The 20136-nt window shown below is 41.4% G+C and overlaps 1 protein-coding gene across 3 annotated transcripts in view; it reads left to right on the forward strand.

Annotated features, from left to right (window-relative positions):
• Positions 1 to 20136, forward strand: part of SLIT3 (slit guidance ligand 3) — a 482483-nt gene that overhangs the window by 284123 nt on the left and 178224 nt on the right. For all 3 annotated transcript variants that reach the window (XM_030957781.1, XM_030957783.1, XM_030957784.1), the window contains 2 exons: positions 1773 to 1844; positions 6183 to 6346. In XM_030957781.1, coding sequence (XP_030813641.1) covers positions 1773 to 1844; positions 6183 to 6346 — 236 coding nt within the window. The remainder of the gene's footprint in view (positions 1 to 1772; positions 1845 to 6182; positions 6347 to 20136) is intronic.

Here is a 20136-nt window from a genome sequence, read left to right on the forward strand (position 1 = left end):
AGAGCCAGGGTACCCTGCAACCTCCTGGCTTTGCCAATCTGTGTGTGTGTGTCTTCCTGTGTACCCAAAACCCAGTCTTAATAGGGTAAAATCTAATTAGCTGTAATCTGCTGATGTTTTAGATGATGGCTCTGCCAAGGGATTTCTAGGCAGAATTGTAAAAATGGTTTTTGAATTGGCAGATGACCCAGAAACAGGGTTAACTCCTGGAAGACTTTTCTAGAGCTTTGGATTAAATGTTCTATACAAATACATGACATTGGAATAGCTAAGTAGTTCAGGGAAGGATGAGGTGCTGTCCCTGCTTCAGCAGGTATGTATTTAGGTATTCTTCAGCACAGACATAAGCACACAAAAGCACTGTCTTCTGCCAAAGTGACCCTGTGGAATTCTGTGCCCCTTGTAGAAAGTAGAGGCTGTTCCCTGCCCTGCTGCATGTTTCAAACAGGCAGGGACAGGACTGGCCACGCTGAGACACTGAGTGACACCAGCCCTGTCACATTCTCATGACAAACTGTATTTGCAGATTTGGTGCTCTTGCAGCATGGCAATTATGCCCTGTTGAAGTGCTTTCCATTTCCTGTGCTATCTTGATAAACTTTATAGCTTCTAATTTGCTGGAGAGTCATTGATATAATTAGGAGCTCCACAAATGGGAGCAGCACACTCAGCTGATGGTAATCTCAGTTCATTCTTCCTGAGAAGCTCTAAGGGGGTCCCTCCAGCAGTCCAGATTTCTCTTTAGGCTCAGCTTTGACAGAGCAGCAGCAATCCTTCTGTGCCTGGGTCAGGACATGCTTTATTACAGCCTGCTCCACTCCCCATCTATTTTTTCCTGAGGAAGGGGAGGCTTGGGAGCCCATCCATCCTTGTGTTTCTGAGGAGCAATGGGACCTGTCTGTCTGTGTCAGCAGGCTGTGCTAACAAGCCTGGCAGAGCCAACAGCTCTCTTTTGGTCACAGTACTTCCAAATCCTTCAAACTGCCTTTAAATGCTGTGCCCGAGTGTGTTGTCCCTCCACTCACATTGTATTTGCTGGGAAATGCCCCAACGAAGGCAGGAGTGATGAATCTGACTCCATATTCTCAGAAGGCTAATTTATTATTTCATGATACTATATTATATTAAAAAATACTATACTAACTATACTAAAGGATACAGAAAAGATACTATCTCAATGCTAAAAAGATAATAATAAAAACTGGTGACTCTCTCCAGAGTCTCAACACAGTTTAGCCCTGATTGGCCAATGAGTCAAAACAACTCACAGCAGAATCCAGTGAAACAATCACTTGTGGGTAAACAATCCCCAAACACATTCCACATGAGCACAACAGAGGAGAAGCAAATGAGATAAGAATTGTTTTCCTTTTCTCTGAGGCTTCTCAGCTTCCCAGGAGAAAATCCTGGGCAAGGGGATTTTTTCAGAGAATGTGAATGCCACACACTCAGGCTGCACCAGGTTTTCAAAGTGGCAGCTGGACAGACAGGTGTGGATCTGTTCCAGTAGTTGATAAAAACTCATTTTCTGTACCCCTCTTTACCCAGACGTGGCAAACAGTGACCTGCAGCCATCCTGATGCTGCTGTTGGTTGCTTTCCCTGAGCAGCATCTTTCATGGTATGTCACAAATTGTCACAGCTATCAGGGAGTGTGCCTTGCTGCTTGCCAAGAATTTTAACAGGTTGTTTCTGTAAATGGTGTGTTGGTGAAGAGATGCAAATTATTGACCAACCTATTTTTTTTCTCTTTTTTTTTTTCTCTCCTAACAGTACCCTCAACAACAACAACATCACCCGCATTCCTGTTACCAGCTTCAACCACATGCCAAAGATCAGGACTCTGTGAGTAGGATCTTCTCATTTTATAATGCAATCTTGGTGCTGTAAGCCAACTTTTTAGCTATTTGTCATCTGTGATAATCTCCTTTATCAGTCACTCAGGGGCTGGGTGGCTGCAGGGCTGGGGAGCCCCTGGGGAGCCCAGGTGGGGCTGTGAAGGGGCTGGTGCCCACAAAACCCTGAGAGCCTCTGTTCTGGAGCTGCCCAGCATTAAGTAACAGTCATTTTTATCAAGATTTTGAATTTACCCAGAAAATAAACTGGCTTTTTTTTTTTTCCCATGGGAAAATCCATAATGTGAAATGTGTTCCAAGCTGGAGCATCAGCAAGATCGTAAAAACTGCTCAGATGGATCAAATTATTGAGTTTTGTTAATATCCTGTGTTTAAATCTCATTTATTCTTTTCAAATTCAGAATGCTAATTTCTGAAACAAGGCATTTTTAAAGAAGATGAAAAAAGCATCTTTCCAGATACTTTCTGAAACAAAATGTCACTTATTCTGATGGATTTTTTTCTTATAAAAGCTTCTCTTGTATCAAATCCATTTGTTTTTGAGCTGCATGCCATTGCACTGGAAAAGCTCTGTTCCTTAGTAGATCAAAATACAAAGACTGTGAAATTAGACTAAGCATTTGTATAATTTAGCCATAGCCTACCAAAACCATTTCCTTAAGTAAATTATTTCTTTAAATTCCTTTAGGGAATACACAGCTTCAGGAAAAGTCATGTCTAAACAAAGCACCCCTGTTTTTCCTCCAGATTCTCAAACTCATCCAAGATGTATTTAATTCTAGAGGCAAAGAAAGGGAAATAGTAGCTAGCCTGAAAATTTTCTGTGCCACTGAAAAAATACAGTACTTTAGGGATGCTATGCATGCATGTGTAAAACCATATTAAATAAATTAACAGAACGGAAGGAAAATGGCTCTTACTTATGTCAATCTCTGTAAGATAACCTCTGACTTAAATTTGCATTCTTCATCAAGTGATGACATTATTACATCTTAATGTAAGTAATTAAATGGAAATGAGATATTTGTCTTTTAGAAGAGAATGGCTAAAGAAGATAAAGGTGTAGAGTTAAGGTTCCTGGAATTTTGCCTTTTCTTATTCAGAAGATTTGCCTGGCTTTTCCAGATTAGCCACTCTTGTCTGTTAGCAGAGCTCAGTGCCTTCAGTGTCTTCTGCCATTTTCCCTTTAGTTTAATTTCAGAGATGGCTTTGTATATAGCTCCCTGGAGACTTACACCGACTAATCCCCCTCTGCTGTAATTAAGGGGAAAAAAAAAAGAAAAGAAAAAAAAGGGAAGAAGTCATAAATAGGATTTATAAAGGGAAGCTTTTCTATTGAATTCTGAGAGACACGTTTTATAGAACATGAATGCTGCCCCACTCTAAAAGGATTTGCTGGAAATTTAATTTTGGGACTATGGATAAAAGGGCGACTTAGGCAAACTTGCATTTGTATTCATTCACCTGATGTTCTGTAAAGTCAGTTTCATTCAATATCAAATGACAAGTTCCAGTCTCCACAGACTGCCAAATAACACACAGCACCCCTAGCAGGGCAATGTAGGAATTTAAATAAAGATACTGTTTGGGGGAAGATGTTAATATTCTCTCAAGTTTCTGGTTGGAATGTATAATGAATTATATTCTCACAGTTTGGTGACTTCACTGTTTCCTTAAAAAATGGTCATCAATGTGTCCACCTTCTCAAATAGCCTGACACTTAGATGTACTTCTTTGGGGGAGTTTTTTGTAGGAAATGCCTGCTCTGAATGTTCCTTAAGTAAGGATGAGCTCTTCTTCCAGTCAGCTGAGGCCCAGTGCAGTGTGGACAGTGTTTTCCTTTGTGTCTGTTTTACACTCTGGTGAGATCCATTAGCAGGATATTTGGGGATGCTCCTGCTGCAGCTAGTGTGCTCTGATGGTTCTGTGAATAAACAGCTTTTCTTCATGGCTCTCAAAACAATCTGCCCATGGTAGAACAGAGAGAAAATATAAAAAGTGTATTAACCTTCAACATGAGCACTCAGGGGAAAGAAGAAAAAGGGTAAAATGCCAGGAAGTTTTGAAGCATTTGAAGAATTCTTTGCTAAAATCAGCTCTTCTGTGCTAAGATTTTTTAGTTAGCTGTCTTCTCTGTTCTTAAGTTTCATTGATTTTTAGCCTTGATTGGAAGTGACAGGAATTAGTTTTTATTGATCTGCTTTCCTTTGCTTGAAACAGCTTTATTTATGATAAAGCATGTTCCCTCTGCCTATTTGCTTAATGGTAAGTGTCCTGTTGTCTCTGCATCTGTGAATTACTGCTGAGACAGGTAATTACATTATTTCTTTTCATTTTTTTTAATTTAAGGGTAAACTGAAAATGTGTGAAAGCACTTCAGTGTTTTATGTGTTCCCAGGTTTATAATATTTTTGAAGTACTGTGAAAAGTCTTCTTGAGGCTGTATTTATTAGTTTAATTATCAAAAATATATTCTGATAGGCTGTTTTGTTAAGATAGGGTCTCTAAATGATCTCCTCTCCAAGTGGAGTAGCTGTGCCAAAAGACAAGGAGGGCTCTGCTGAGGCAGAGAGATGGTGGTTTGCACTGCTGAAACAGGAACCCCCAAAACCCAGATAAATCAATTTATTGAGGGGGAAAAAACAGCTCACAGAACTGGAGAACTGCCTGACCCTAACCCTTTCAGTGAAATAGTGCTTTTCTCACTGATGCCTGCATGCAGGGGGTGCAAGGAATGGCATGGGATGAGCTCAGTTCCAGAAGGAAGGAGATCCTGAGTATCATTGTTGATTGCTGTGGTGGGAAGGATGAGACTCTGAGGGCTTAAATAAAACACTGACTCTCTTAGGTTACAACAAATTCTGACTTAGGATGATTTCTGGCTAGATGATATTTATGTATTTATTTGTTCTTCAACAAAAAGGCAAATTAATGGTTCATAACAGCTGAGCATTTTACTAGAAATCTAACTTGCTGCTGCTCCAATTAAAGAGCTTCACAATCTCTAAACTCAAGGTCTTCTAGCAATCCTTGTAGAACAATTACATTTTACAGTACTCCCAGGAGATTAGTGCTTTCCATCTCTACAGGATAAACTCCCAGCTCCAGATTTGTGGGGTTTTTTTTTCCTTTTCCTTTATTGTGGCTGTCCACCCCAGACGTACAAATCTGGGGACTGTCAGCCCGGGCGCCACTGCTGGGCTGAGCTGCTGCTGTGCTGTAGGGACAGCTCACAGACAGACAGTTCATTTCTTGGGAGCATGGACAAGGCTAAATCTGGTGCACACCAATTGTGTGCCTGTAATATTAGTGAATAATGCTTTGTCTAACCATTTCTGACAGGATTTTTAATCTGGTTCATGATTTCATTTAGTGCAACACTCCAAATGCATGAGTCATTACAGGAATGAAATAATTAATGTCCTGGGTTTTTGTTTTGACCTAAAGTTTGGTGGCTGTTTAAATGACCAGGTTTGTTCCCTGAACCCATCATCATTTTGCAGATGTGATAATGGTTCTGCAAGTCCTGGCAGGGAGCTGCCCATGAGTGGGTCTTTCATGAGCTGAAAATTCCTTGTAGATCCTTTATACTTGTGTTAAATTACTGCAGGAAAAAGAGCATTGATGAACTTGTACAGGCAACACAGGAACAGAAATGGTATCAATAGCCTCTGAAGTTTTATTTTGCCTGTCCTTTCCCAGAATATTCTGAGTTGGAAGGGATCCATAGGAGTCATCAAGTCCAAGTCTTCAGTGAATGGCCCGTGCAGGGATCATACAACCCTGGTGTTATTAGCACCATGCTCCAACCAACAGAGCTAATGTGAAGAGGTTCTCTCTCTCCACCTCTCCCCAAAGGATGGAGAAGAAGGGAGAATCACTCATCATCCTGTTCTTGAGCCTGGTCCTCATGTTTAGACAAGCCATTATTTGAATTCACTCAGAGATGTCACATTGATGCAGCTCTTTCTGATGTGAAATCACAGACCAAGCGATTACGTGGAGCAATCTTAAATTCTGCACATTTTTTTGTCTCTAGAATGGCCGGCTGCAGGTGGATCACCACTGAACTGATTTTTTGAAAATATTACGAATAATAGCACAAACTTCTATCTGACCTTTGTATAATATTAAGGACAGCCAAGCCCTGACTCGTCTGTAAGCAAGAACCAGGGGTGATCCCACTGAAATGGCAGCAGAGAGCAGGGCAGGCTCGCTGTCGATGGCTCCCCTTGCGGGTTTTGTTTAGAAAACCCCAGTAACTGTGTGTTTGCTGTGTGTTTTGTTCAGAAACCCCCAGTAAGTGTGTGTTTGCTGTGTTTTGCAGGCGGCTGCACTCCAACTTCCTGCACTGTGACTGCCACCTGGCCTGGCTGTCGGACTGGCTGCGCCAGCGCCGCACCATCGGCCAGTTCACCTTCTGCCTGGCGCCCGTCGGCCTGCGCGGCTTCCTCGTGGCAGAGGTGCAGAAGAAGGACTTTGTCTGCTCTGGTAATGCTGCCAATCCTCCTTTAGCTCATATCTGCCTCATGTCTCCTTTATCTACCTCTGGTTTTATGTTCCCATAAAAAAAGCGACGTGGAAAATGGCTGTGTCACGTTCAAATGCAAACACAGCAATCCTGTTTGGTTTTGTTGATGCTAAACTGTATGGGAGGAGATCAAATTGTTGGTTTTTTGCAGCTTTGTGAGAATTATTGGATTCCAGTTAACATTTTGGTTCTCAAATTACTTCTTCTGCTTTAACATTGCCAATGATATCAACATAAGAAATCAATTATGTGTGGATAATTTGGTATTTCTCAAGGGAAGAGCTCTACAGCTGACTGGAATACAAAGGAAAGGAAATAGAAAATGCAAATCTGAGTCTGTTGACAAATGATTGGACTTTAGAACGTGAGGAGCAGATTTTATCCCAGGGACTGAAACAGGGATTCTTAGGGAGCCAATGCACTTTGCTGTTGTACAAGTTTCCATGCTGATAAATGGGGCTGATGATACTCACAAATCATGTGTCTGTATGTTGGGTCTATTCATCAAGTCTCTGGAACTGCACTTGGTTCTTGTAGGATTGAAATACATTTTCCTAAAAGGAGAAAAAGAACAAAAGAAAAAACGACAAAAAGTGGAAAGAGAAATCTCTGAATTGGGTTGAAAGAAGGGATGTGGTGGAGGAGCAGCATGGCAGTGTGTATGCTGTGGGAAAAAAAGACACCAGACATAAGTTTGGAGGTGGTTTTGCAGCCCCAGTGGTGACACAGAGGGTTTGTTATGGAGATGATGTGAGTCTGAACCTTGACTGTGAGTCCTGTGCTGTTTTGTTCCTTATCTCTCACAGCCTGAGAGCCCCAAAGCTTTATCCTATGGCCACATGGATTGGCTGATGGAAATACAGTAGAGCTGTTTGTGCCAGAAGTGTTTTAGGAATGCCTTTTTTCTGCCATTTACATGTGACTAAGAGAAATGGTTGCATTTAGAGAAAGAAGAAATGTTTGACCCCACTCAAGCATGGTTAATTAATGCCCAGCCCAAAGGTGTGCTGAAGTGTTATGGGCATGTGGAAAGTGAAGTTGTGCATAGTGCTCATTGAGACATGATATTTCAGATATTTCAGAGTGCTGAGCAGATTCTACTGTAGGGGAGATGATAGGCAGAATATCAGATAAGTTATATCAAAAGTTTAACTAAAGAAAAAGTTTAGAAATCTAACAGTCTTGGGAGAGGAAGGATAAAACGAATGGATAAATGAATGAAGCTATTAGCAGAAGCTAATTTTACCAAAAAGGCAACCACAGCTTTTTTTTTTTTCTTTCCTCTTGTGAAATGGAGTTTCAGATGGAGCATGAGTTCAGCTATTTGGATTTATGATACAGTGAAGTGGAGGAAAATGAGTTGTTTAAGTCAGGAGAAGAGATAATAATTGCTGAATGAGAAATGTAATGTGAACAGAACTCATTTAAATGGGGTTGTCTGTGCAGACTGAGACTTCCAAAAGTGACAAGGTTTTTAACAGTTCCCTGTTGGACCAAGAGGGTATTGGCATTCTCTCATGATCTGCCTGCTTTAGTAAAAAATACAAAATCATGAAAATTCAAGGAAAGAAATTTTCAGTGAGACAGTCCATCAACTGTATCCCTGTAACTCTCATTTGGGAAATGAAATGAAATGTACTGAAAAAGAAATTCATTTGGAGAGCTCATTTTAGTGGTGGATTTAGCTGAGAACTCAGCTTAGAACATGCTAGTTCGATAAAAACCTACATGGACAGCTAGTTTAAAGAGGATATAAATCTTCCCTTCTCCCCATTACAGCTCTTATATCTGATTTTACAGCATAATTTGTTAATGTGTGAATATGAAGTCAAACCAGGACAGGCAGTGAAGAGAGAACTGAACTTGTCCCTGTGCAATGGAATTTTGTAGAAATTAAGGTTTTGTGAATTACTGTAACCAACCTCGAGCTGGCAGGGAGAGCCACCTTGGCATCCCTTCCAGTTAGGAGGAGCTGAAATTCAAAGTGGTGAGCTGCTCTGTTGAAGTACAGGTTCAGGACATCAAGCATTTGTGGTTTTATGGCAGTGGGAATATCACAGCAGCCAAAAACCCCTCAGCTTTTCCTTCCCTGTGAAATGGACTCCAGCAGAGCATTCCAGTTCAAAACTGGTGCTGCTGGATGCTTTAGGGAAAGAGTAGATTCATCATTTGGGGAAAGAAGAAACACAACAGTGGAAAACAGACTCCTCTTTATTCTTTGAATCCTATGCAAAAATAGTGATGCTTTATAATTTTATGAGAAATAGTTCTTTGGAAATAGATTTTGAATGCTACCTGCCAAGTGGGAAAAGAAGAACTGAAACAGTGATAGAAAAGTGCCATAAATAGAACCCAAGTTGCTGGATTCCCTGTGGACATGTCCTGCACCACGGTGTTTGCATTAGGAACAAAATCCCTCCAGATAATGTTGTTGCTGAAATCAGAGTTATGTGCAGATATATGGAGGTAAACTGAGTCACACCTGTGTAACCTGGGTGTCAGTCTTTCAAAAATGTTGTTCAGCTTGGGTTTTACAAATTATAAATTATTATATAAATATATAATATAAATTATAATTATATAAAGCATTATTTGTATTAATTAAAAATTATTAAAAATCTGATTCAAATGGTGCATGTAGGTCACCTGAGAGCAGTGGAGAAGCTATTCCAGGTTTCTCCTGTTTGAGCATTTGGCTCAGAGCTGGAGGTGAAGGTGCAGGATTCAACAGTGCACAGTTGCCTGGAGATAGGTTTGGAAATATTTCTGGTTGGGTTTGTGTTACTGAGGAGGAGGAGAAAGTCAGGGACAGAGTGGGGCTGGGACTAGATGGCTCCTCACCATCAGGGGAGAGTGGCAAGTGCTGCTGGCACTGCTGTCACCCACCAGGCTGGCTCCTTCTGCAAGCTGTCCCCTCCAGAGCCACCTCGGCCAGAGCAGCCTTCCTGGGCCTCTGCCTTCAGGGCCATCTGCTCCTGGAGAAATCTCCAAACAAGTTCCAGTCTCTTCCTCCTGCACAGTTGGTTCTGCAGCTCTGGGATGCCTTTGGTGACAGGCTCCTGCAAGGTGGGATGTGAGGAAGGGGAAATTCTGTGGCACTAGAGCACGAGCCCCTTGGTGATGTGCTGCACAAAGGTGGCAGGGTGTATTTCACCTGGATAGGGGCTGTATTTCACATGGCTCATGGGGTGTATTTCACATGGATAGCAGGGTGTATTTCACATGGATAGGGGCTGTATTTCACATGGATAGTGTGTTTATTTCACCTGGATAGGGGCTGTATTTCACATGGATAAGGACTGTATTTCACCTGGATAGGGGCTGTATTTCACATGGATAGCAGGGTGTGTTTCACCTGGATAAGGGCTGTGTTTCACCTGGATAGGGGCTGTATTTCACATGGATCATGGGGTGTATTTCACCTGGATAGCAGGGTGTATTTCACATGGATAAGGACTGTATTTTACCTGGATAGGGGCTGTATTTCACATGGATAGCAGGGTGTGTTTCACCTGGATAAGGGGTGTGTTTCACCTGGATAAGGGCTGTATTTCACCTGGATAGGGGCTGTATTTCACCTGGATAAGGGGTGTGTTTCACCTGGATAAGGGCTGTGTTTCACCTGGATAGGGGGTGTATTTCACATTGATCATGGGAAATTCCATGTCTATCCATGTGTATTTCACATGAATACCAGGGTGTATTTCACATGGAGAAGGGCTGTATTTCACATGGATGAGGAGTGTATTTCACATAGATAAGGGGTTTATTTCACATAGATAAGGGGTTTATTTCCCATGGATCATGGGATCCATGTGAAATACAAATCATGTGGATGGCAGGGTGTATTTTACATAGGTAGCATGATGTATTTTTCCTCTCTCCACCATAGCTTTGCCATTCACTGCCATGCTGCTGTGACAAAAAATCAGTACAGTAAGCAAAGACAGTGTCGCTTGAAATACTACCTGTATTCTGGTCTTTGAGAGATGTTTATTTTTATATTCTCTTAGGTAGCAGAGAAGCATCTGGGGGTGCTGGCTTAGGCTCAGTACCTCTTAGGGCTTTCTCATCTTTGCCTGGATCAAACCCAGCTTCCTTCCTGTGCTCAGATGTTTCACTGTTGGACTGGCTTCTCCTTCTCTGTCTGTGTCTCTCAAACACATTCTCACTCTCTCTGTGCCTATTTGTCTGTCTCTTGTCCTCCTCTGACCTCCTCACGATAGTAATTTTATTTCATTTTCCTCTCATATAAGTTTTATTATGGCTCTTTGATTTTTCTTCTACCTGCTCCTTACTTATTGAAGATGAAATTAGCTTATGTTATGTCGAGTTATAATGTGTTTTCTCACCTGCAAGAGCTGTAAAGCTTTGCAAACAAAGCAGTGGGTTCATAAAGTTATGCCACCAGCAGCACCTTGGTTTTTTCATGGCTCTCTGTGCAGAAGCCACTGACCCCATTTGGAATTTTTTTTGCAGTGATGAATTGTTCTGGTTTCCCTGAGAATATCTGTGCATCTAAACAGGAGCATTGTGTCTTGTACTGTGACCTGTCACATACTTCAGCTGCTGGCCAGATTTGTTCTCGTTTTGGCCAGCAGCTTGATGGTGGACAGCATTTATACTGGAGTATGAAGATTGGGTAAGATTTCTTAGGCTAGACTAGAGACTGATATTTCTAAGAGTTGATTAAATTTGTAAGTCTAAAATATGTGATTATTAGTACTTTTCTAAGATAGTTTTCTTTAATAATGAAGCATGCATTGTAGGAGAAGGAAGATGGATACATACAGTGTTATCTTTTTATATTATAAACCATTTTCTTTGATTCTTGATCCTTAGTTCCCATTCTGAGAGTCTCAAACAATGTAAAGAAAATCAAGATGTATAATTTGGACTAAATAACTTAAATTTCAGTCTGAAATTGACTTGGGAGAAATTATTACCATAGCCAAGTGTTTTCTGGCTAAGTAAACTGATACTAATTTTGAGAAAACACTGGATTGACCCAAACCTCGGCTGAAGATCTGGGTTTTCTGATTCGTGTGGTGAGACTGCAGCTGAGGTATAATAAAGAGGAAAATTTGTTAGCTTCCTGCTGCTTCATTCAGACTGGAAGCCCTAATAAGGAAGCAGATTTATTTGTTTGGGTGAGGTCAAACAGTCTTCAAATGTAGCTGTGACTGTGGCCAGACCACGGAACTCAGGAGATTGTCTTGCTCCATTTCCTGATAACTCCATAGCATGTTGCTGAGGAGACAACCAGCAATGAGTAGCTAATAAAATAAAATAGCACTCCTCAGGCTTAGCATCTTAGTGAGAGCATTCAGGAGATGCCAAAGGAAAAGTGTGTGGGGACAGGAACTCCCCCATGTGCTCCTGGTTAAAACACCCTGCAGTCTGTGTGTGCACAGGCAGCAGTGGCACAGGGGACACTGCCAGCACGGGGGACTGGTGCTCCTGGAAGCCAAACTGGGACAGAGACTGTTTGCTGGGGATGCAGGTTTTGCTGGGGATGCAGGTTTTGCTGGGGATGCAGGTTTTGCTGGGGATGCAGGTTTTGCTGGGGATGCAGGTTTTGCTGGGGATGCAGGTTTTGCTGGGATGCAGGCTTTGCTGTGGATGCAGGTTTTGCAGGGATGCAGGTTCTGATGGAGATGCAGGTTGTACTGGGTTGCAGGTTTTGCAGGGATGCAGGTTTCCCTGGGGATGCAGATCGTGCTGGGATGCTGGGATGTGGGTTGTGCTGGGGATACATATTTTACATGGTTGCAGGTTTTGGTGAGGATGCAGGTTTTGCTGGGATGCAGGTTCTGATGGAGATGCAGGTTGTGCTGGGTTGCAGGTTTTGCATGGATGCAGGTTTTCCTGGGGATGCGGGTCATGCTGGGATGCAGGTTTTCCTGGGGATGCAGGTTGTGCTGGTGCAGGGCAGTGCTGGGATGTAGGTTCTGATGGAGATGCAGGTTTTGCAGGGATGCAGGTTTCCCCGGGGATGCAGGTCATGCTGGGGTGCAGGTTTTGCAGGGATGCAGGTTTCCCTGGGGATGCAGGTTTTGCAGGGATGCAGGTTTTGCAGGGATGCAGGTTTCCCTGGGGATGCAGGTTTTGCAGGGATGCAGGTTTTGCAGGGATGCAGGTTTCCCTGGGGATGCAGGGATGCAGGTTTTGCAGGGATGCAGGTTTCCCTGGGGATGCAGGCTGTGCTGGTGCAGGGCAGGGCACCAGGAGGGTTCCTCTCCCCGCAGCCCATCCCTGTTCATGCAGATGAGCTGCCAATGGCCTCGTTTTTAAAGAGCTGGATAAGCAATCCGGGAGGAGGAGGAGACCTTTGTGTGTGTGTTTGAATGGCCGCTCTCTGCCTTGTGGGACTCCCTCATTGTACAGCTGTTTTATTGCTTTTAGAAGGGACCTTAACCACTTCATCTAACTGCGACCCCTTCCCAAAAGAGTGACCTTTGAGTCACCTTAGATGATGGCAGCTCTTTTGTCATTACTCTTGCTTTTTGTGACCATCCACTGACCCACCCAGTGCTCTTACGATGAAGTCTAGGAAGGATTTAAAGACTTTTAAAGCCTCTTGGTAAAAATTGCTGTTTAAATTTGATCTTGAGAAATTTTTGTGGAACACTGATAAAAATTTTACTTCCTGCTAGAATTTGCTGCCGCAAACTTATATTAACATTTAGTCTGAAGCAACATTTCAGTACTGTGCTTTTGTTAGCTGCTTTTCAAATGAAATTGTGTAGGAAATTTGGAGAGATACTAATCACAATTTATCAGTTTGTTTGTTTTCAGTTTTCATGAAGTTTCTTATTACAAATCTAAATTTACTCTAGCACAGCAGTGATGGTGTTTCATACTGTAGGAATTTACTTCTTGACTTGCTTAGCATGTAAGATGCCACATATGGTGTTTTTCATTTAGGGGACCATCTTGTGAATCTGAAGGATAAATATGTATTTATTACAGCACTTAATATTTCTTTAAAGACCAAAGCTGAAAATTGGCTTTTAATTACAGTAAATTTAGTTTTATTACCGAAAATGATGTCTTACCTTTCAGTATAATTAGCCCTTTTTTCTGGAACTCTCTTTTCCCCAGAGCAGTATGTATAGCCCTTTAATGCTTATTTAATGATGGCAGGTTGGGGTGTAATTATTCAGCCACTGAGCTTTTGAACTGTTGCTGTAAAAATAATAACATGATTAGCTTTTATGTTAATGTCCAAAGCTGGTGGTTTGTTTTATGAGTAGTTATGTTGGTAGTATTTTGGTACAGAAAAAAAATAAAAAGCTTCATGGCAGTACCCCAGCTGTGCTTGGAGCTGTTTCACAGAGAGCAGTCATGGTAAATACAGAGCAACAGGGTTGGATTTGAGTATGTGGAGGAGCCTGTGCATGAAATCTGTAGACTTTTATTATTTAATTCATGTAGATGATTGGCAACTCATTTATCAACTCACAATTAGTAAGAGTAATGAAAGCAAGCATAGAGCTGCTTATAAAATAATTCTAGAAATTAATGGTGGGCAGATGCAAAGTTGCATAAAGTCACCACCAGGTTTGTGTGAATTTCTGCTTTGTTGACAGTGAAATTGGTGATGTTATGTAGTGGCATTACACCTGTGGTGGGTTGGCTGCTCACACTCCCCCTCCTCACAGCACTGAGGTGGAACCAGGATCTGCTCCAGCACCTCCTTCCCTGTCTCATTCTCTGGTTTGGCTGCTCCCAGGGCTGTTCCTCACAGCTTTTCCCTCACTCCCTGCTGCCTGGCACCTCTCTGCCCTGTCTCAGGTGTGACAGGGGCACCAGGAGCTGCATGGGCAGGCTCATCTGTGGAGCCCAATGGAAGCAGCCAGAACTGCCCTGGCCTCTTCCCACAGCAGCTTCCCTGGCAGAGCTGGGCACCAGCACCTGTAGCCAAACTGAAGGGATCTCCTGGATGGTTGAATTTACCCCTTGGAATGGCTGGCTAAAATGTTTAGCTCTGAAGATCTGTAAGAATTTTATTCTATAATTTCCAGACACCTTAAAGAGCTTGAATGTACCCAGAGCCTCTTGCAAAAGACCAGAGGCAACAACCCCAGCCTGTCCCAGGAAATGTCTTTATTTTCCCTGCCTTCCTTAGCATGTTCCAAATGCCAAAGAATCTGCTCTGTGGAATCCCAAGGCAGCCCAGGGAAGGGGATTGTGACTCACTCTTCAGTTCTTGCCCACTGACCTGGAAAAAAGCATTTCCTCCCTCCAGATCTGTCCGTGGGGAAGCTCATGACCAGACTGGAGCCCTTGGATGTCATTATCAGGAGACATGTCCCACTGTGTCTGCCATCTCTGAATGGCTCTGTCAATCTGCAATGCCTCTGGCTGCAGAGAATCCCACCCTCCTCCTCCTCCTCCTCCTCCTGAGGAGAGCAGCTTCAGTGCCAAGGCAGGGACAGCCCTGTGCTGCTGCAGCAGGATGCAGATGGGGGGCAGAAGCAAAGACAAACATGCAAGCAAACAAAATCATGTAGTATTTAAAGCTCCTTTTCAAACAGCAGTAAATCAAAGCCCAAGGACTGAGAATCTTAAACTACTTCTGTTCCTTCCATAACTTCATCAAACTTCATCCTGGAGCAGTCCAGGATGGATCGCTGTTTGGAACTGAACTCCCTTCACTGGCTCACAATTGATCATGACCATTATCTATCTTTTAACCTTGTGCAGGTGGCATCCTTTCACTTAAATAATTTATGGTCCTCTTCATTTTTATGCTTGAATATATTTATAAGTTCACTGTATTATTTCTGGACCTATTTTTAAATGTCACTTCATGTGCACCTTCAGGAGTGCTGATACAAATTGTGGAGTTGGCATTAATGAGATGACTCTGCATGGCACCATTTGAGCTGCAGGAGCACTACATCTTTTAAGACTTGCTTTTAGAATTTTTTTAGTCTTTGGAAGAGCTGGCAGTGTCCAAAGCCAGAGAACCAAATTCACACTGGCAGCCCTCCTTGTGGCGCAGTAGTTATAAAGTAAATTTTGCCTGCTTTAAGGTGAACATGCCTGTGTTGACAGGGGTGGAAAAAGACCTGGAAAAAAGGCTCAGATTGGGCACAGGGCATAAGAGATATTTTCAACCCCTCCTTTGGAAGGCTTAGGTGGAATTAATTTCCTTGAGAGAAAAACAGTTTTGTTATAGTTTTATAGACTTCAGTGGTCTCACAGGTTCTGTTTTATTAATCCTTCAGAAGAACAAATTCACTTGTTCAGCCTTAGTTGTTATGGTTGAGGCTGCTTCTTCGTTTTACTTTTTTTCATTTTTCTTAATTTATTTTTCTTATTCCATATAATCGTGGTGCTGTTATTGTTAATTAAATAATTGCAATATTAGTGCTTTAGGATAAGGCAGTGTGAAGTAAGGTCTTATTTTCAGTGGTGTTACTTTACTGATAGATTGTGAAACTGAGCAGGATTTTGTAGAATAAAGTGGGCTTCATTCATTAAGCCAGACCTTCCTTTCAGTGTGGTTGGATATTTCCAGTTTTATTCCTTGATATTTATTTGTAAACTGATTAGTGTTGACTTTTGCCTTACAGAACTGTTGTGCTTATGTGCCATGAATTTTTAACAGATAAATTTACTCTTTGGGAATGTTCAGCAAAGCAGAGAACTTGAATCAAATAATGAACATTCGTGACTGGCAACTTTTTGGATACCATGAACTCAATGCTATTAACATCAATTAGGGGCTTATGTCACTAATCATAAATCTTAAAGCTCAGCAAATAACTGTTGAACAACCATAGATGGAAATATTTGCTTAAACCATTTACTGCACATTTGTTTAGGATAAACAAATTCGTACAAATTCTGTCCATTAGAGGAAGATTTGCCCTCAATAAGGAATGTTAATTTTGCATATGGTCAGTTGTGGTTCCCTTGCCCATCCCTCTCTGCAGAACTCTGTGCTCAAATGTCCCCTTAAACTGGGATCAGTCAGGAGCAGCATCTGCTTTAGGTGTTGTGGAATAAATTAGTTCATATCACTGGCAATCCAGTGCAAACTATGGCTCATGCAGTAGGAATTGATTTCAGATATCCCAGCATGGTCAGAACTTCCAATGGGTTATTTAATTACACCCAAAAAGGTCATGCTATATCCACAGATCTGCAATACTTGTAGTGTTTTGTTTATTGATCATTAATTTTGTGTCTGATCTACTTCAAATGATGTAAAGTCAGCACAGGTTTTTAACCAGAAAGTCCTGTCAGATTTATCTTAAAATCCATTGACATGTTTTACAAATAAATAACATTTTACTGGTGGAAAGGAGCTGCTGCAGAGGTGATTGGATAGGTGAGGAGGTAATAAAACACACTGCTTAGTGTGCTGTAATTGGGTGTCAGTGCAAATGAGATTATTTCGTTTATTTAGTAATTACAAAATTTATTTTAGATGCCTGTGACATTTAAACTGTTCATTTATACACCATAACAATTCTATTCTAATTGTAATATTAGTCTGTTTGCTGCTTTTAAAGAGGCCAATGAGGGACTTACTTGAAAAAAACATTTGATTTCTCTGTAAACTTCTGGGCCCTAAGTCTCCCCTCTCTCTCCTCTTTTTCTCTAACCCAAAGTCTGAGGCTGTAAATCGAGATGGTGCCAGATATTAACTGCCATAATTATCGACACTGTCATTCCACTGCATCAGGTAAAAAAAGCATAGTAATTTTGGTTAATCATGCTCCTACCCCTGGCTTCCACATTTTGTTAGTGTTTTCCTTTTAGCAAAATGTATGATTGAGTTGATGATTTTTATCTCCGAGAAAAATATAATTAATGTGGTGGAGAACTAGAGCTGCTGTGTATTATAAAAAATCTGCAATGGCAAGATGACAGATTGTGAAAACAACTTCAGAAGGGGAATAATGTAAATGTAGCTGATTTGTCTGTGGCCATTTCCTTTTGCTGCAGCCATGCTGTGAGGAATTTACTGCACTTGTGAAGGACACAAAGAGAAATCTTGAAATATTTCTGCCTTTCCTGTGTCTTTGCTTTTGAAAAAGTATTGGCAGTAAAAGGAAAATTCATTTTTAGGTTTCAGATACCCCTCTTTAGAGGCTCTGGTGCATCAGGACCCTTAATCATCTGTATGCTTATACTCTGCAAACCTATGAAAGTCATAGCCAAATTTTAATACCTTTATATTCCATACCCTACTAAGGCTTGTTTTCTTGACCAGTCTTTTTTTAAACAGTTCTCCACAACAATGCCAACATCAAACTGATTAAAATCCCTTGGATTTTTTTGTGCTTTAATTCTGTGGATCTGCAAACAATGGATCCTTATTGAAGTGAGGCTGTTAAATCCAAATCAGATTTGAAATTCTGTTTCTGATGTTGTTCAAGAAACATTGACCTGAACAGATGATTTTTTTGTGTGAGAGCTGATGGAATATGTGCTAGATGCCTGTTGAGTGTGCATTTGTAATACAGTATTTTGTTCTTTGCAAAGGAAAAACATTTCATCAGGATAATAGCGATTTATACACAAAGTGGTTTTATCATTAAAAATCTCAGAAACTTACAGTCCAGATCTGCTTTTGCTCATGAAGAAGATAGACATGTGCTTGTTGTGCTTTGGGGACATGGTTTAGAGGTGGTTCTGGCAGTGCTGTGCTGATAGCTGGACTCAGTGCTCTTGGAGGACTTTTCCAGCCTTAATGATTCTCTGATTCTACTGCTGCTACCTGCTTTGTTGTTCCACAAAGACTTATTTCTATATTTTCTCCTTTTTCTGCTTGGGTTGGACTGCTTTATCCAACCCTCCCTTGCATGCCCTGCCTTTCCTGGCGCTCTGCAGTGCTACATCACCCCAGCTGGGGAGGAGCTGGGCTGAGCCCCCCTGACCCTCCTGCTGCTGGTTCAGCTGCAGAGGTGTCAGCAGCAGGTTCTTAGAGCTCCACCTGGCACTACATCAGCTTTCTGAGGCTGTGCCCTAACAAAAAGTGGGTGTGCTACTGCTTCTCCAACCCACAGTGGTATGTTGTGGTGTTATAACTGCAAAATGCAGATCTGCCCTGCTACAAAGCCTCTGCAGAAAGCACATCAGAGATGGAGATGGAGATGTTAATGGTTGTGTGGAAGATTTGACCTTGTTGCCAGCTCATTATCTCCCAGAGAGCAAGGATTGCTCTGAAGTTTCTTCCAAATTTGATAATTTCTCCCTGTCCCTAAAAGCTTGCCGTAGCTTGTTTGTAGTTACTCGTTCTTCATTTTGTTTTGGCCATTGTACAGAGGGTGGGCAGACAAAGAGAAAGTGTAAAATGTAGGTGATCAGGGCCAAGAACAAACCTCTTGTTCTTACACACGTACAGCAGAGGGCTGTGTGCATTTTGAGGCAATATAAACTACTTTTGGGAGTAGTCACAATTAAAGTCTTACAGAAACCTTAGACTCCATGAAAGACAAAGTGCTGTTGTGCAGATTTCTGTTAATTTTGCAGGAATTCTAATAATTGACAGTGGTGGTATGTGTGCCCTGCATTTCCATGGCCAGAAAACAAACCCAAGAGAGCTGCTTGTCCTGCCTGTTATCCATGTACATGTTTAATTAGTGACATTGGTTTTTCCTCTTTAGTTCAAACAGCTACCACTTAACTTCTGTGTTAAATGCATGGCCATGTGTACAGACTGTGTTAAACCAATAATCAGATTTTGAAACTGGAAAAAATCAAAGTTCGGGTTGCTTGATAAATATGAATTTGTTTCTTTGGACCATATGCATATGGATTTAGATTTTTATTACATTATTGAATTCTTTTTACAGTAGTTTTTAGCCCAGATGATTCTTCAGGGTGACACTAAAATGGTCTCTGTCATGAGATGAAAGACTCATGATGGAAATATGATGGAAAACTCCTTACCTGCAGCTGTCAAGGTGGCTGGAGAGTGGACTATAAATGAGAGGGTATTTTAGCAGAGAGAAAGGGTCATTAGGATGATCTCATGGTGGAAGCAGCTGCCCACTCTCATAAAGAATGTATTTGACCCCTGCCCATGCACAAATTTCCTGTGAGATCCATTTATTTCTACATGGTCACTACCTCTTAAAATCTAACTTCTGGATGCCTGGATTGGAGCTCTGAGGTCTGGACTGCCAAAATGCAGCCACTCAGAGCTCTGATTAACATCAATGTTAACTTGTTCATCTATGTTTAAAACTCAGTGCTATGAAACCCAGAGTTTTCTTCTGGTGTCCTGACAGAAAGTCAGGTGATCGACCAATAAAAATATTTCAAACCCAGTATTCAAATTTGGCAATGTTTTGCCCACAATTGAAATGGTGATCTTATCCTGAAACTCAACATTATATTTGAATATAAGGCAGTTCTGTCATCCCTGGTTACAAAAAAATATTTAAAGAGGATGACAGCGTGCTCGAACTTAAGGAAACTCAGACAAATTGAAATTAATTCCCATCAGAGTTCAACACCTTTAATTGTCCTAATGAACATTGGATTGCAAACCAGTGCAATTGTATGGTTTTTTAAACTTTTTGTCAGCTGTAGTTAGAATACATGAAAGTATCCATCATGGGTTTTTCAAAGACAAAAAAACACCAAGAATGAACAGCTTTGTGAATAGTATTTCCACATTCTTGTATGTATTCGTGTTTTGACAACTATGATGTGTTTAATTTTCCACCCAAAAGGCCAATCTTATACAATTTTTGTCACTTCTTACCAGCCTTACAAACCT

The sequence above is a fragment of the Camarhynchus parvulus genome, chromosome 13 (genome assembly GCF_901933205.1).
Source record: "Camarhynchus parvulus chromosome 13, STF_HiC, whole genome shotgun sequence".
Classification (NCBI taxonomy): Eukaryota; Metazoa; Chordata; class Aves; order Passeriformes; family Thraupidae; genus Camarhynchus; species Camarhynchus parvulus.